Genomic DNA, 19344 nt, shown 5'->3' on the forward strand with positions numbered 1-19344 from the left:
CATCAGAATTTAATTTGAATTTATCTTTGTTGTAAACAACAAATAAGAGAAGCGATAATATGTATTGCGATTGAAGAGGTAGAATTTTTAATTTCTTAAATAATTCTCTACATGAATCTCTACTTCTACATCCTGTAATGATTCTAATTATATTCTTTTGTATTTTAAAAATTATTACACTATGTGAAGAGTTCCCCCAAAATATTAATCCATAGTTCATAATAGAATGAAAGTAGGCATGGTAAACCATCTTCAATGTTTCCTGTGACATAAAAGGCTTAATTGATCTCATCGCATAGCAAGCTGCATTTAATTTAGGTATAATTTGTTCAATATGTATTTTCCAAGACAGTGTACTGTCTACATGTATTCCAAGGAATTTTGTATCAAGTACTTTACAAATTAATTTGTTGGCATAACTGATGTCCAGATCAATTTGGTGGTTGTTTTTAGTTGTGAATGATATGTAATGGATTTTATCAAAATTTAAGACTAGCATAAATATATAACGACTACAGAGCACTGTCACGATGACAATTTTTATGATTTCAGCAACACAGGAATAAAAGCTTATAAAATTCTAGATGATCATAAATGAGAAACAAATATTTTGCAGGAAGTAACTGTGACCTATCTGCTATCCTGAGATTTGTCTGGAGAGATCAAGAAGCAGAACAAATGTAAGTCACAACTGGCAGTATCCCAGCTGGTATTTGAACCACGTACCTCCTGACTGTATGTCTAGATCATTATTGATACAAGAGCTGACAGCTTTCATTTTGGAGTGACAAGCGTAAACTAAGAGAGGGCTATGAGACAGACTGCCTCTTCAGTGGTAGATAGATTTCATTGAAGGTTATTTCAATCGGCTCTATTATATTGTGAAGAAACAAGCCTGAGGAGCAATATGGAAGTGAAAATAAGTCAAGAGTGGGAAAACTGTAGGTTGCAGGCTGCAGACAGATAAAACTTTGAGATTACTTGATTAGGCCAATAAGTAGATAAAAGTTTAAGCACTAGGATCGAAAGACTTGCAACATTTTTCATATCTAACTACTGCTTCTTTCTGGAGACTTGTTTGGGATTTCTCTATCAGCAGTGTGCCCAGAACTGTTCCGAGGATATTTAAGGACATGACATTGCTGTGGCAGCCCTGTAATACATATGCAGTGAAACCTGAAGCCAACAAAATTTACAATATACAAATTAAATTGTGTAATATATAGTGTGGCATGTAGGCCCGTTGATAGGCAACAACCATGAAATAAGCACCTATCCAACAGCCATTCCAAACAACGGCTGTTACTACCACAGGCCCGTAAACAGCAACAGAGGAATGAATTTTTTTTTGTGCGGTCTGTGCCAAGATGTTATAAGCAGGACAAGTTATGGGTTAGTCAGTCAGTGAGTGAGGAGTGAGTCAATTGGTGAGTTAGAGGACTGCTATGGTTCAACTGTTGTGAGCTGTTGCTGTGAGAAGCTGGTAGCTGAGGCTGGGGACAGTTTGGGATACCAGAGGAAGAGAAATGTCTGCTGCTGGAAGCTGCTACAAAGCAATGGCAGTGAAGACATGACAGTGGACACTGGTGTGTGCGTGCGTGTGTGTGTGTGTGTGTGTGTGTGTGTGTGGGCGTACATGCACAAGTGCGTGCATGTGCATGTCTAACAGTGAACTGTATAATGTAGTCACATGCTGTATCAAGGAGTCCAATAAATCCAATTATCAATCCAAAACCCGTCTACAGTCACTCCATCACATGACAATACGTATAACCTGATATCAATCATCAAAATCACACACTTTCTGCTAAAATAAAGAACAAATTGGGTGCTTATTTCTTTCCATGTGAAAGTTCAAATTGTAGTAACATCAGATGTATAACAGCCCACACCTCTTAGATGGTACCAACTCTCATATACGAAAGCAGAGAGAATTCAATTTTATTAATCACATGAACCGAAAGAGAGAACAGCCTACATGCTTACTGAATGTATAAGAAAACCAGGTCCAACTGCATAAATAATACAGAGGACAAGAGAATCAGAGACTTTCACCCAAGTGGACATTAAGTGTCCACTAAAAGGTTTTGGTTGGCTTTTAACATTTCAGCTTCTATAGAAAACGCTACTGTTTCCACAGGCAACCCTTCTGCTTTAACATCATCCCTTGTTCCAATTTCAACATATTCTCAGATATTCCACATGAGAGTATTTTCCTCATAAACTGTTCACCATAGCTAGTGTTGTCTGTCACTCTTTTTAACACAATGTCAAAAGAAAATACACTCATGGCAATATAAAACCATACATTCAGTGGAGTCTCGATAATCAGACGTGTCTACAAACTGAGAACATTCTATTGCATAGGACACAATTCAATGAGGTTTTGCTTTATCCATCACATGCTCTGGCTCTCTTGCACAGCTTCATTAACAACCTGTCTTTCCCTTATCTTCAAGATATCTTACAAAGGACTGTTAGCTCATATATTTTTTTAACACTTTGCGGACTGGTGGCATATTTTTATGCCCAGCGCTTTTAAACGTGGCGGACCAGTGGCATATTATTATGATTTTAGGACACATTATGTTGAAACACACTATAACTTGCACTCGCGCCAGGCAGACGCATGACTGGTGCATGACAGACCTCTTGAATGTTTGCTTCGTAGTCAGTAACATGACCTCGCTGTTTATGACCGAACTGTTTTCCTTTCCCACTCCAAAAGAAAATGCCTTTGTTCATCTTCCAGCTGCATGCACCAGGCAGGAAGTTACTGGTGCAAAATGGATCAAGGTCGGAAGAGGTTGAGGTCCAAGCATTTTCTCGGAAAACAAGAAATATCTGTTTCGTTCTCCAATGAGCTATTTGACGTCCCTTGTGAGTCTGCTAGTGATAGCGACTCACAATCGGATGGTGAGTGTGGCAGGGGCAAACAAAAAATTGTGGCCAGAGACAGTGTAAGTGAAAGTGACAGTAGCTCCGACGAAAGTGCGGGTAGCAACACTGAGGGGACAGCCACATGGGGAAAAGTAGACAAAACATCCACTTTGGGACAGTTTACTGGAAATCCAGGGGTGAAGCCAATTCCATCGGACCCAAATCCACAATTCGCAATTCGAGCATGGTTGATGCTCAAAGGAGACATGGACAGGTAAAGAAGCCTGTTTGTATTTCCGAGTATAATATGTTCATGAAGGGAGTTGATAGAGTCGATCAGTACTTGGCCTATTATTCTCTTCCTCGGAAAACAGTAAAGTGGACAAAGAAAGTTGCCTTGTGGCTTATAAATTGTGTCATTTTCAATTAATTTTTGGTTTTAAAAAATTTAACCCTCATTCAAAATTGAAATACAAGGCATTTCTGCTGAATGTGGCCAAAGCCTGGGCTACACACCAGACGGTGGCGGCAGAACCAGTGGCAGACACAGACTTAGTGTGACCGGGTCCATCCACTCCCACCCCACGCATGCCTCATGTAGACACGCCTGGGCCACTCTCGGGTGATATGTGGAAACATGCCCTTGTGAAAACTGTGAAGAATGAACATGCCGAGGGGAAGCAGCCTTCTACACGATGCAGTGTTTGCGCAGTACACAACAAAAGGAGTATGACTGTCTACATGTGCAAGTTCTGTGTAATGCCACTTCACAAAGGGGAATGTTTTCAGAAATATCACACTCTCAAGCACTTCTAGGAGCATTGGTAAGTGTTCTCCAAAAATTTTAGTTCATAAAATTAATTAGGAGATTTTATATTAATTTTTAAAGTGAACAGTGCACAAGTTAGGGTAGTAGGTTTAAAAATTCCGGTCCCCAGGGTGATTTAAATATTTAAATCGCCGGTCCACGAAGTGTTAATACTGGAATATCAACTGATGAGCCTCTGTCAAGTAAGAAATAGCAGTCAATTCTAAAGGGTTCTGACAATGGTGTATAACATTTGGGATTACTGAATTTCGGGATTATGTTCGGGTATTCTACAGAAAATAATATTTTGGAAACTGGATCTGCTACCTTCATGAGGTGTGTTATGGCCCAAATTTGAGATTGAAGAGGGTATGGTATTACCCAAAAGCTAGAGACTTGCGAAAAGAGTTTCGCAGCTATTGCCGTAAATTGTAAACACCGGGACTGGCAATTAGGTTAAGAATGTGAAGACTCAGCAAGTCTCTGTGTACTCACAAAGCCAGAAGCTTGCCTCACTCGTACACTGGATTAATCGTGAGAGACTGCTTACGCAGCAATAAGACGCAAGGGGTCCGCCCACAACCACCCATGAGAGCCAATGAGGAGGTTATTATGAGGATTGAGGACACTGAGGGGGAGTCACCTACCCTCTTCTGTCGTCAACGCTGAATCAGCGAAAGAAAACGATAAATTAGGGAATTTCGGGGGATTTGGATCATGTTCTAACACATAATATTCGGTTGTCAGCCGAAGGCTNTAGTCAGGCAATCAGTGATTTATAGTATATATATCAAGGTTAGGGTTAGTGTGTTGTAGTAAAGATAGTAGGCGGGATTCAATACGTATAACCAAGGATAGAGTAGGTTAAGAGGTATAGGTAGTGTACTTATATATATCGAGAGTGAGAAATGTACAACTAGAAGATTTATGTTACACGAGGAGGGCTTGCATGGCCCATTAGATGAGTCCGAGAGAGAGAGAGAGGCTCCAGGCCTCCACCCCTGAAGGGGGAGAACGTAAAGAAGCAGAACGAGTAGTAAAGACTCTATGTAGTCAAGACTGAAGGACAGTCTTTGTAATATGTAAATAATGTAAATTATGTATATATATAATAATGTAAATAGACAGCTAGAATAGATAGGATAGGATGTACCGGGGTTGTGATTCATATCTATAATCAACTTTCCCACATCCGATCCCGAGTAATCCTGACCGAGCGAGGGTTGAACTGACACAGGCAGCAGTAGCAGCCGAAGACAAAGAAAGACAAACAGGGATAGGCACCTGCCAAGTCAGGCAGAGTTGAGTAGCCTAGATACCAACGCCCCTTAAGATCTAATGATAAAGTGTATTAATAAAGTATTAAGTCGCTACCTGTAAACTACGGGAGGAGTGGTCAAGGAGCTATGACTATATGCCAGGGAGTGGTGCCCACAATTGAAAGGACAGAAAATAGACGGTGGCAGCTTTTACCGAAAAGGAAACCCCGAAATAGGAGAATCCTAGTTAAAGGTGAGCTAGGATGATTGTGATAACTCCTTACAGAGCAAGTGACGGTGGAGGCAAGGAAGGATACCTCCACGGCCCCCTACTGGCGGCGTAACAGTGGTGGCAGAGGAGGCTGACTCCACGTCCCCCTGCGCACCACGAGGTGAAAGGGTGGGAGGCACCTACTCACTTGCATCTGTTAGAAAGTGATAGCCTGTATTACCTCAGTTATCCTGAGACTGAAGTTTGTACTGGCTGATATATCGAATATATGAAAAAGATTATAAAAGTGCAAAGAGAATAAAAATACTTGCAACTTTATAATACTATGATGAAAGGGTCTCATAAATTATAAAACACTCACCCAACACCATTCAGCTCCTCGAGATGAACTCCATATTGTTCACAATGTGTCTCGCCATCCAACTCTACTTTCACTGTTGCTGCTGCAGCATCCCATGTACCATCCTGAAGAGAAGCAAATACAAGTTCTAAAAGCACTACCTTTTAGCACAGCGCATTTTAAGGCAACCTACTCTTGATAGTCTATAACTAACTTTGTGGTTTCAGTCTGCAAGCAAACTATACTGAATGAGTGACCACGGCTTGTTGGTGAAGTTAGTGCCAACTTTTAGTGGATAGAGGGTGTTGCATTGTCAGCACAACAAATCCCCATGGCCGTTAATTTCGGTTTTCTAGACTGGAGCCACTATTTCCTTGAAATACCTCCTCTATTATCCTCATGAGTCTGAGTGGTCCCCGTTCCAGACCCACTACTTCTCAGAAAATTTGGTCTGGATCTGTAGCCAGGAACTCTGACCACTAGACCAGAGAGGCGGTCTTTGATAGTCTATACTGATGAAAAATGAACATGTAAACAAAAACAACAACAACAAATGCTGCTGCTGCTGCTCTAGATGTCATCATGACAAGGATGACGATATCTTGAAATCTGTAAACAAAAGCAGCTTTATGGTGTCTGCCAGACACTGTGCTACTGCTCACCTCAGCTTTGCCTTCCACTGCCAGGAAAGCAAGAGGGCATGGCAGGTCATCTTGGTCAACAACAGAGCCATCTCTTTCAGTGTTTAAGGCCAGTGGATCTAGCTCATTGTCAGCTTCTGGGTCTATGACACCATCAGGATCCAGATCAATCCCTCCATTGGGCTCCAACTTGATCACAGCCAATCCAGGCTGTAAGCAAATCATTTGCCACTCTTAATCATCACGTGACTGCAGTCTTACTATTCTGTAAGCTGTGGATACATAAGATAAAACAGAGGTGAGGAAGCATTAGTGGTCACCTGACTTCCTTTACAAAAGTCACTACGTTCATGCACAATCTCTAACATTTCCACAAGCATAACATTAATATTAATTTCTTCTACTGTAATTTTCTTGCACACAGTTTCTCATGTTTCTTATAACAGGTGAACATAACAGGTCTGCTTCTTTGCAGTCTTTGTAGGATGTACATAAAAATAAATGTGTAACAGGGAAATCAATCTGTCCATATAGCTTATCTCCAAAATCATTTAATGAATAATAGTGAAATTTGGTACTGGGCTTCTGCACCACAAAATAAGTTTCTTGTTTTAAAATAATCCCCACATCAATTTTACCAGAATTTTAAATCAAACTTTATATAATTCTCACAAAAGAAAACTATTTAAAACAGCGTTCTTAATCAGTCTGCCATGATATACTAGCACACAAGAAAGAGACTATAAGTGCCCTGGGCATTCTGAATTAAGATGCATTTCTACACATGTAACAACAGTTTACAATGTGTGACAATAAGAACACTTTCCATGTTTTATTAGAGGTAGGGCGATTATCTCAGCCTGCCACTAGTAATCCTGTGAGTCTAGCAGGAGATACACATATTCCTCATGTCAACTTTTTCTGTATATATTTGGACCTGCAGTGAGCTTAACAAGCCATATATTTGGATCTGCAGTGAGCTTAACAAGCCCACAGGAAACTAAAGTACAAAAGAAATCCACCCATACAATAGCAGATGCCTGAGATATTCCCTGCTGTCATGCATGCACCCCTTGCACCTCTGTAAAATGTTAACATCCATGTGTTGAAGTTCCTTTCCAGGAACACAGCAAACATAAAATTGAAACCTGGAACATTAAGAACCAGTCTCTTCTGCTGTGTCAGCTATGAGATTTCTGAAGAGAATACTGAAACCTAGCATTGATTTCATTCAATTTCTTTTCAGTGGGCACTTAGCATCTTAATTTTGGTTTTTGTCCAATTATGGCCATGTCTGTGTAAATTTATTTACAATAGTTTGAATTTTTTTTCTTTTCTTGGACTGTAAATCCTAAAATTTATGCTGCAACTTTCTTATTTTCATATGGGTACTGTACATGAACACTCATATTGATATATAATTCTCTCATGCCATTTTGACACAAGAAGCAAAGCAACTGACTGAATATTTAATGTGGCAGGGACTTGAGATTATGACTGTTATACATATAATTAATAGGCTTGCTTCACAGTGGCTGTTCAACAGTTCATTTAGGCAATACCAAAAACAAATTATTGGGTACATAGGCTACTGACCTATCAACTACGTCATGAGTCTGCACATGTGTAATGTCAGTTGATGCAAGTGACATGAATCCCTCCCATCAGACAAGTTGAACAATTTACTGTAGGCTTTCAGATAATCTCCTAGTAGAGTATTTAAGAATAAAGCATCATTTCATTCAATAGGAGACAAACAACTTTGTTTGAGTGTTCCACAAAAATTAAAAGATAAAAAACTGCTCATTAAGATACAGCTTAACCTCCTATTACAGACACTGGTGTTACAGAATTTTGATCTTATGGAAATTATAAAACGTGAACATAAAATTCATGATAGAGATCATAATTTCACCATTATGGAAATCTGGGGAAATACCAAATTTTTTAGAACACAAATTGTAAGACAACAAATTCAGCCAAAACCAGTTTTTAATGATTACTTCTGAACAAACTCTCATCACAGATGATGTATCAGGATATGTAGTTGGCCATTTTCTAGCCTATGTGCATGTGTCAGTGATAATAGGTGGAAGGCTTTTAATGTGGCTGCTTTTCCCATCTCATTTTAAACAGTGCAGTATACTACTCTTATTCAGATTCCCTGTCTACTGTTGACTGTTGTATGTCAACAACAGTTACACATCTGCAAATCTGAATTCTTTTGTATTCAGTTCATAACTTGCACAGAACTTCAAGTCCTCCTCAAAAGTTTTCATGCACAGTTGCAGCTAGTCAACAATTTACCTTAACTTCAGTGAATGTGAACAGTTCAGAAGTCTCTGGCCCTCTAATGATGCTGTATGAGGAATGCCTCTCAGTATCAGGCCCAAGCTTCAGTTTGTCCATCCTGTGCTGTAAAACAAGACAATTTCAGTCATCCTAGATGCCAATGGGTAAGAGGAAGGGGAAGAAGCTAGAAATCATGTTACGAATGTCAATTCTCCCATTTCTCTGCCACAACTTAATGCAGATTCCATATCTCTTACGTGGTCTGTGATATCTCCAGTTTTCCTCAAATTTTCTTCTTTACCTTCCTCTTTCTTTACATTTCTCTTCTACTTCAGTATATTCTCAACATTCATAATCTCACAACAAAACACAGTGTTATATCATGTTACAAGAACATGGGAAATGTGACACTCAAATTGTAATGTATAAAGTAAAGACGAAGTTGTCCCAGTGATTAATTATCAGGGCATAAAGATGTATGGGGGGATATGGCTTCAGTTTTGACCCCGGCACTGGCCGGAGGGTGAGTGGCCAGCTTCATACCTCAAATGTTTTACCCCAAGGAATGTATCCCTGGTGTCCATTGGATTGGAGGTTGGGTGGGCCCCAGAGCAGGTCTGGAAGAGAAAAATATCTTGCCCTGCCTGGAATTGAATCTCAGATATCTAGACCATAGCCCATTACTATACTGACTGACCTATTCTGGTTCCTTAAATTGTAACCTGTAGATAAAACATACGATCTCAAAATATGTAAACATGCCAACACAACATGCAAGAAAGAAACATACATACTGCAAATATATGTTGAAGTTTCTCCAAACAAATGCAGCACTACAGTCCAAAGTACTTAATAATCAATTTGTATTACTGTGTTCTGAAGCAGGTACAAGCACTCAATAACAATTAAACATGTCTTTAATTTGTTCTTACAGCTGGGTACACTTCACTTATGCAGCACAATAACTTGGAACATCATTAACCCTTACAGGCACAGCAAGCTGATCCTTGGGAAAAGCCAGGTATTGGCCTGAACAATGAGGGGGCTGATCTATCAGCACCATATAAATCATGCTCTTTTAGTCATATTAATTGCTCAAAGGTGGAAGCACAAGACAGTACATAATCCAAGGCTTGTTTCAGTTTTGCACCCATAGGGCATCTCTTTGCTTCTGATGGGCCAGATGGGCATTGCCTAGGCCATTTTTGTATATACATTATTTTTTCCACAATAAAAAATATGTTTTTGAAACAAATTAAATTTGTTGAGCTCACATGTTAATTTTGTGGTTCAATGGTTTCTGAGTATGTGGTTTTAGTTGCTTTACTGTGAAAATATCATAGTTTAGTGGTGGCATTTTGTTTTTATAATAAGGTTATAAATTATTTATCACATTTTCATTATATTTTTCAGAGTTTATTCTATACAGAGTTACTTATTTTATACTTTTAACTAGACAATGGCTAGTCCAAGCTCTAGGTTAGATGACTCTTGACATGTTGGAATATTTAGATACAACTGAGAGTGATAGCGACTATATTCTGAAAAGTGACATTGATGATACAAGTGAAGAAGACGAAGAAGATAACATTGCTGATGAAGATTATGGGGAAATTCTGTCAACAGAGCAACCTCTCCCTCTTCCTTTCCAATTCCAAGAACTGTCTGGACCTAAGCATATGTCTCTTCCTGTTTCTCCTCCTATTGCTTAGTTCCATCTCTTCTTCACAGACTTGATCCTTACCCTCATGGTGACAGATATGTGCAGCAAGTGATCAGCAGTAGACCAAGTAATGTTCCCACTCCACTAAAGAACTGAACCAGAATTACCATGTACAAGGTGAAAGGATTCCTCGCCTGTATTATAAACATGGGCATCAGGAAAAAGCCAACCATATCATCATACTGGTGCACTGGTTCCAAAGCTGCCCCGTGGTTTGGAAAAATGTCTACCATGTATTGCTTTTCCTACTTGCTGCACGTCTTCTCTCTTATCAACAATGAAGAACTGCCAGGCCCCAGAGAATCAGACTACGAACCCTGTGCAAGGTACCATCCCCTTGTGAAGCATGCAAACAGGGTAGTCAGGCATCACTACACCCTCATCAAGAAATGAGTGTTGACGAAAGCCTGGTAGGTACCAAAAACAAAGCCAGTCTCATGCAGTGTATGCCTAACAACAACCACCATCGTTGCTGCCACCACCATCACCGCCACTGTTGGGGAGTGAAATTTCAGATGTTGTGTGATTATTGTGTCCAACTACTGCCTGGGGTTTTTCTCACACTGAGGGGTCAGATCTCAGGAAGACAATGAAAACCACCACAAAAATGGCCTGGGGTAAAGAGCTGTGAAAAAAACTGCTTGAGATTGGAGGGTACCTCATCAAAGGCTACCATGTCTTTGTCAACAACTATTTCATGTCTGTTTCACTTGTCTGCCAACTTTATCAGCTAAGGACCTACATCAATGGAACTGTTAGGAGGAACAGAAAATTTTTCCCCAGCAGTTCAAGAACAAATCTGCAGTTGGACAAACAATGTATTGCAGATCTGGTGTTTTCCACAAGAAGAAATCACAAGATGAGGAAGCACTGGGAAGATATGGTGGCAATACACAAATAAAACCAAAAATCATAACATCCTGCAACTAGTTTATGAGTAGCATGAACTCTTCAGTCATGATGCTGCACACTTACTTGCATGAAAGGCGGACAGTGCATTATGGAAAAAAGTAGCCTTCAACATCACAGACAGGATGGTGTTGAATAGCTACATTCTCTACAGAGAAGACTATGGGGGGGGGGCTGGAAAACTGAAATTCAGGTATCAATACACTGTGTCAAAAATCAAGAGCTTGGGAGAGGAGTGGTTGGCACCGAAGGGAAATACTGGAGCACATGATACTTGGGGACCATGCAGAGTCAGAAAGCTTCCCGAAAAGGAGGAGTCCCAATGCACTGTCTGCAGCACAAATGAGAGGAGGCAAAGATCCAGTACAGTTCATTCATTCACTTCCTTCATTCTCCATATATCCATACAGGTAACATACCTCGGATGCGGAAATAGATATATCAAGATACATATGTAAAATTACACCAATCACATAATCAAAATCACTTACATTAATCGAGTAACATAAATAATAATATAAAGTAAAAAAATTAATCAGATTTTAATTAATAAACATAATTTTAACACAACTTACTATAAAACTTGAATTAATACAATTTTATTTAAATTACCTATATTAACCGAATTAAATACATTACAAATTTACACATTTATGAAGAATTATGTTGATAATATTCATTCATGGAATAAAAAGAATGATTATATAAAAACTTCTTCAATGCAGATTTAAAACTTCTCATGTCAGTAGCCAGCATTTTTATTGTTTGAGGAAGATGATTAGAAACTTTAATTCCTGATATGTATGCACCTTTATTGTATTTTGTTAGGTTAACTGCAGGTAATTATAAATTATTGAGGGCTCTACTTTTGTATTTGTGAATCTCACTGTTAAAATTAAATAAATGTTTATTATTAATTGTGTACAAAAGTAATGAATATACTCACATGAACTGAGAGTTCATTATTTCCAAATTCTTAAAAATGTCCCTACAAGACTCTCTTGGTATAGAATTCGTTATAATTCTAATAACTTTCTTCTGCAATATAAAAACTCTGTTAACATAAGAAGAGCCACCCAAAAAATTATACCATAACTTATGATAGAATGTATATGAGCAAAATAAATTAGCTTTAATGTACCTAAAGGTAACAATATATTTCATATTTCTCAATACATAACATGCAATGGGACTTTTATTAAGAACATAATCAATATCCTGTTTTCATGAAAGAGTATCATCAATAATTAATCCCAAAAATTTTGTCTCAGTCACATTTGTTTTGAGTAGTGATATAATAATAATTCATAGGTTGAAACTCGACATACTGAGTCTTATTAAAATTCAAGGTAAACAAATTAGCATTAAACCATGTATTTATATCTTTGAAAGTTTGATTAAGGTTTATTTCACTTAACTTATTAGTGTCAGTAGCTATAATACTGGTGTCATCTGCAAATAATACTGTGACATGTCCAACCATTGCTGGGCAACGGGAGGTGGAACGAGTTACCACGAAGACAGACCCTTGATAAACGGTCGGTTGCCAGGTTACACAACAGTAAGGAAAGCAGTGTTTCTCCATGCCGTGCCAAGTAGAGCCGAAATGAGCCAAGCGGAAGGTATATCATTAATATAAAGCAGAAGAAACAAGGGACCAAGAATTGAGCCCTGTGGAACACTACATTTAATTATTTCCCATTTGGATGAGTTGTTACTGTCAATTCTATTACCCAATACAAATCTTTGATATCTATCTGTCAAATAAGACCCAGTAAGTGTTTTGAATTTTCTTTCAATTCCATAGAATTCCAATTTATCCAATAATATTTTATGGTTAACACAATCAAACACCTTTTGAAAATCACAAAAAATACCTTCCACCATCACAGTTAAAACATTATTTATCAATGTAAAAGCAATGTATGAAAAGATGCAACAAGGGGCTGCATGGAGAATGCTTCCCTAAACACAGGTGCTAACTGCACTGTTTTACATAATGTGATGTAGTTCCGGACCAGAGAGCTCTTCATGCATAGAACTTATATAAAAAAATTAACAGAAAAGTGTTCTCTTTCTTACAGGCTTGGTGACGAGGTGAAGACAATTTTTTTTTGCCTAAATTATGTAAATTTTAAATTTCTATATTTAATTCTTTCAGTTTCTATTTTTTTCAAATTATTCCTAGTGTTAGCACTTGTAGGCTACTTTTATTTAAATGTGCTGTTTATAGTGAATTATTGTGATTTTTTCATACATCTTTGATGGCAAATTGTATTTTTGATTAATTTCTTAAGCAAGACTTGTAAATTCGGCTAAATTCACCTGCGTGTTTCCTGCCAGGTACTTCGAAAACTGGCTGTGTGCAAAGAGCTTAATTTTCCACTTGAAATAAATATTATGACTATATATAAACCATGATTAGCAACACTGATTTGTGACAATCATCAACAAAACCACTGTTTTCCAAGAAATACCCATAGTCTCAAAGATGTAATTACACGTTTTACTTATGTAAAAACCTTGTTTTAATAACAATAACAGACAGCAAATATATTTTGTATAATGAAGAATTTTCTTTTCTTGTACTGTTTTTTAAACTATCGACAACGGGGACCGCCAAAAGAAAATCCATAATCTCATCAATACTAATGCATATCCTGAGGCCGCGCTATAGCTCAAGCGGTTAGTCGCTGGCTTCCCACCGCGGCGGCCCGGGTTCGATCCCGGGGTCTAGTCAAGTGGGATTTGTGGTGGACAAAGTGGCGCTGGGGCAGGTTTTCTCCGAGTACTTCGGTTTCCCCTGCCAATCTTCATTCCACAAATTGCTCCACAATCACCCTCACCTATCATCTGGGGCTGCTACAATAGACCAGAAGTGGGCGCAGTACAAGGGACTTAAGTTCCACCCCACTAGCAATTAAAAAAATGCATATCCTACACAAAACAAAACCGCTTTAGAACACGAAATTGTATCTGTCAATTCCACTACGTACGCATACTGCAACATCATTTGTACAGAAAATTAAGACAACTTATAAAACATGTTAATACAATAATTCAGTTCAGTTTAATTGTAAAAACATTATTGACCTCATAACCTAAAAATATGTGCTACGTTACATATATCATTATTAGTAATTACATATTCATTCATTTGGACTGATTACTTACTGCAAATAAACGCTAAATTTAGTTACGAATGGAAAATTGTTCCAAATAATAGTCCCTTCGGACCCGAAAGCCAGTAGACGCCATTTTAAACAATAAACGAATTCCCATAAACACAAACATTGCAGAATGACGTGACGGACGTGACCGGACGTGACTGACACACGACGCACACGACACAAATGTGTACCCAGAGTTTAATTTCTGGCTCAAAATAGGTGTGTAGTTTACTGCCACCTATTAGATGAAACTCAAACTTAGAGAACTCGGTGTCTGTAGTTCAAGCAACTTTTATTCCTGCATACTCAACCCAGTCCCTAGTGTTTAAATGTCTAGGTATATAGTTAATTAGCATCCATAACAGGATATGGCACAGCTCTCCTAACCTAGTTGAGTCGCGATTGCTCAGTCGGTATTTCAATGGGTTTGACGACTTTAGTTCGATTTCTGGCAGGGGCAATATTTTTTCTTCTCCATAGCGCCCAAATCACCTCTGTTGCCCACCCATCCTCCTGTCTTAATAAGTACCGCACGCACTTGCCGCGGGGTTAAAGCGACAGGGGGAGTAAAACTGAGCACTTACCTTCATCTACAAACAAGGTCATGAATAATTCAGCTGTACTCCCCATCCTACATCATGGTATAGTGCTTAATTAATCGCAGGTGCAATTATACTCTCTTTACAAACCCAGTACCTGCAGTTGAATCATTTTCTTCCACCCCCCAACCCACAAACCCACTTTGTTTCAGTCAGTATGCGTTACAAGTCAGTGTACTTCTCATACCTTCTGTTCAGGCTCAGGATCAGGCTCATCTCATCCTCTCTGACATGATCATTCTAATTATACCTGGCAAGCAGTACAAGTTATGATGCTCCTTGTTAAGCAGTTTTCTTCAACCTCCAACCTCCTACTACTTCATACCTTTTTGGTCCGAATATTCTCCTCAGCACTCTGTTCTCAGACAGCCTCAGTATATGTTCCACCCTTAATGTCAGAAACCAAGTTTCGCACCCATAAAGAACAAGGGGCAAAATTTATGCAAATCCATATAAACACAAAATTCAAAATTAATAAAAATGTCACAACTTTCTTTCAACAGCAAGATCTCTATACTTATTTCATAATTCCAATGCCACTGACAGCCAATTGTATCTGGTTTCACCTCACAATTGAAAAATAAAATAAAAGTCCTAAAACCAAGTTAAGTGTGCACATAAACTTCATAATGCAGAGTTGAAGAATGCACATGTATGTGCACACTGCACCGAGTCCACATTCATTTACATGTAAATGAATTTACTCACAAAAGGGTTAAACCCAAGAGATTTCAACAGGAAATTCTCCAGACAGACTTGGTAGAAACATTCCAGTTCTCGAATATGGTATGTGTACTAAAATGACTATCCAGTCCTTGGTGAAGTTTCCTGCTCTTTTGTGTTCACTGTTGCATAGCAATTCTTGTACAATAAAACATGACACTTTTATAACATTGTTTTAAAACTATGTGTTTAAAAGTACACCCAATAACAATTCAATGGCTATGGCAAAATTTCTCATGGAAGTACCAAATTAAAATATTATCATGTGTTGGTGACTATAAACAGGATTACATATATAAATATTTATTATAATTGACGAACATTTTTAAATACTTTTTAAATTTTACAATGACATAATGGCAAGCAATGAAATAGATTAACGTAAATGGAGCAACTGATGATGGCAATATAGTGCCGAAACATGTTGTGAAATAACAAGTGAAATTGAGTGCACTAAAAGATGGACACTGCATACATATCATGGATGAAAATCAGTGCAACAGGACACTAAAATACAACATTATGAACAGGATTTAGATTGATAACTGGATTTGCTGAACAATTATAACTCATATCTAGAGGTAACTATGTTTCATGGATCTATGCACTCTACAAATCACCATATTCCAGGACACACAAATTCTACTACGTCCTCACCAGTCATCTGGTAATGGCTCCCATCCATGCTTATTCCTCAGCTTTCACACTCATGGCCTTACCAGCTGGTGACTAACTCACACCTCCTAGATCGTCCTTGCTATAGCCTTGGGTTGGACTGCATAGATAACATCATTTTTGACAGTACCTTCATTGTCAATAATGTGTTGGCGAGACGTTGCCTAGTGACAGCTCACTTATGTATCGAGCTGATCCCATGCAATGGACAATGTTTATGTAATTGTGTCACAATTTAATTACAAAAACAATCTTTACCCACAATAAGTAAAAGAAGATGGTGTAAGGGTTCACAATGAAACAAAGAAAACCACCAGAAATGCTACATATATTAACCAACCACATATACCTTCCCAATCCACGTAAACCTAAATTTGAAATGTGTGAAAATACTTAACTTCCTACACAGAACACCATCACACATTCAACTTTTTATGCTATGGACAATGCACTGGTTCTCAGACTTCTTTGAATCTGAAGCTATAAGCATCAGGAGCAGGTTCACTTTATTTTCATTCAAAAATATTCTAAGAATTAGAATTCACATCTGCTTATAAATGGTGGAGGACTTTACTGGCATTAAATCTTATTCTGGAAAGTGTTAAACCATATCAGGACACTAGGATATACAAAAGAAAATTCAGTCATTTAATATTGGCTACTAAATTGAATTGAATTGAATTGAATTTATTTACATTCTATAAATCCTAAGCAGGTTAGTACCTTTGGATACAGAACAAGTCAAAAGGTTACATACATAAGTACAGGCAATTTTAGCTTAAAAATTAATATAACTTAATTTTACATCATTCTCTATTTACATTGAAGTATTCATCTAAAGAGTAGAAGGAATGAGCATGTAGATAATTCTTTAACTCTGATTTAAACTTTTTAGTATCATTGCCCAAGTTTTTAATACTTTGTGGCAGATTGTTGAACACTTTTATGCCAGTAAAGTAGACTCCTTTTTGATATACTGATAAAGTTGATGAGGGTAGGTGGAAGTTATATTTTTGTCTAGTATTCATGTTATAGACATCAGAATTTAATTTGAATTTATCTTTGTTGTAAACAACAAATAGGAGAAGCGATAATATGTATTGCGATTGAAGCGGTAGAATTTTTAATTTCTTAAATAATTCTCTACATGAATCTCTACTTCTACATCCTGTAATGATTCTTATTATATTCTTTTGTATTTTAAAAATTATTACACTATGTGAAGAGTTCCCCCAAAATATTAATCCATAGTTCATAATAGAATGAAAGTAGGCATGGTAAACCATCTTCAATGTTTCCTGTGACATAAAAGGCTTAATTGATCTCATCGCATAGCAAGCTGCATTTAATTTAGGTATAATTTGTTCAATATGTATTTTCCAAGACAGTGTACTGTCTACATGTATTCCAAGGAATTTTGTATCAAGTACTTTACAGATTAATTTGTTGGCATAACTGATGTCCAGATCAATTTGGTGGTTGTTTTTAGTTGTGAATGATATGTAATGGGTTTTATCAAAATTTAATGAGAGTAAATTGGCTTCGAACCATCTGTTTAAGGCTTCAAATACAATATTTATGTCATTTTTAAAGTTGTCAAATTTAGAGTTCTTAAATATTATACTAGTGTCATCTGCATATAGAATTGGTTTAGATTTATTGTTGATGGTTTTAGATAGATCATTTATGTAGAGAAGAAAAAGTAAGGGACCTAAAATTGATCCTTGTGGAACACCGTGCTTTATAATTCCCCAGTTTGAAAATGCATTATGACTGGAGTTTTTATTATTTATTTCAACTCTTTGATACCTGTTTTTGAGGTATGATTTGATCCATTCATTAGCTTTGCCAGTTATTCCATAGAAATTTAATTTCGATAGTAAGATATCATGATTAACACAATCGAAAGCTTTTGCTAGATCACAGAAAATCCCTCCCACAATTAATCTGTCATTGAGAGCACTTAAAATATCGTTAGTTAGTTCATAGGTTGCTTTTTCTGTTGTTAGGTCTTTCCTAAATCCAAATTGCTCTTTGACTAATATGTTGTTAGAATTTAAGTGTTCAAGTAGTCTATTATACATAACTTTTTCAAAGACTTTTGAGAATGAAGTCAATATGGATATTGGTCTGTAATTAGAGATGCATTTTCTCTCTCCTTTTTTAAAAAGTGGTTTCATTACAGCATATTTTAAGCGTTGAGGAAAAGTACCTGATGATAAAGATTTATTACATAGATGATTCAAGGGTGAACTGATGTAAACAGAGCTTGCTTTAAGTAATTTGGTAGAGATTTCATCATATCCATGTGAATTTTTGGGCTTAAGGGATTTAATAATGTTTTCAATTTCCTTCCTTGTTGAGAATTTGAGATTTATATTTGGAAATGAATTGTTAAAGGCACGTGACAGATAGTATATTGGATTAAATGACTATACAAATCATCTACATTGTACACAGAATGACAACAGGTTTTACAGAACAAACACAAAGTGGCTAAAAACGAAACATTACAAAAGAAATGGAAATAAGCTAAAAAAAACCTTAAGTCAAGGTAAGGGCTAAATGCTCTGATCATCGGGGATGGATAAACCTCACTCAATGCTACATGCTTTGATGCACTGTATGTGAAATTAGTACTATCACAGCACAAGTACAATGTAGAGTGATTGCAGTAACATGGTTAAGTGCTTAATATAAATGTATTTCTTTCAGCCACACAACAGCTTTCAGTCAGCAACAACCATCCAAAAACTCAGATAAAAATAGAATGTGAAAAATGTTCACAATGACCACTTACAAAAACAAGTACATGTTTTAAGAAAACGGTTAAGGTCCCTATTTAATGAATATCTCGGTGGTGAGTTTTCTCACACTAAATTGTAGTTGCCATTAAATGCAGGTTACGGAAAATTACATTAAGAAACTGTCCTTCATCTAAGACTTACTGTATATAGTAATTATGATAACATAATTTCTTTAGATGCTGGTCACGGTAGCCGAGCGGTCTAAGGCATGCGCTGTCTTCGCTCGCTCAGAAGCTGGGATCGTGGGTTAGAATCCCACTCAGGGCATGGATGTTTGTGTGCGTTT

At 37.4% G+C, this 19344-nt stretch overlaps 1 protein-coding gene across 1 annotated transcript in view; it reads right to left on the bottom strand.

The window, feature by feature from the left end:
* LOC111871561 (RNA-binding protein 25) overlaps positions 1–14418 on the bottom strand; it is a 27397-nt gene extending 12979 nt beyond the window's left edge. Inside the window, exons 1-4 of the mRNA XM_023864760.2 lie at positions 14259–14418; positions 8468–8575; positions 6182–6370; positions 5541–5644 (exon numbers count right to left, since the gene is read on the bottom strand). Coding sequence (XP_023720528.1) covers positions 5541–5644; positions 6182–6370; positions 8468–8569 — 395 coding nt within the window. The 5' untranslated portion in view covers positions 8570–8575; positions 14259–14418. The remainder of the gene's footprint in view (positions 1–5540; positions 5645–6181; positions 6371–8467; positions 8576–14258) is intronic.
* Between the last annotated feature and the right edge of the window lie 4926 nt (positions 14419–19344).

Source organism: Cryptotermes secundus, unplaced genomic scaffold (assembly GCF_002891405.2).
Source record: "Cryptotermes secundus unplaced genomic scaffold, Csec_1.0 scaffold1345, whole genome shotgun sequence".
In the NCBI taxonomy this organism is placed as follows: Eukaryota; Metazoa; Arthropoda; class Insecta; order Blattodea; family Kalotermitidae; genus Cryptotermes; species Cryptotermes secundus.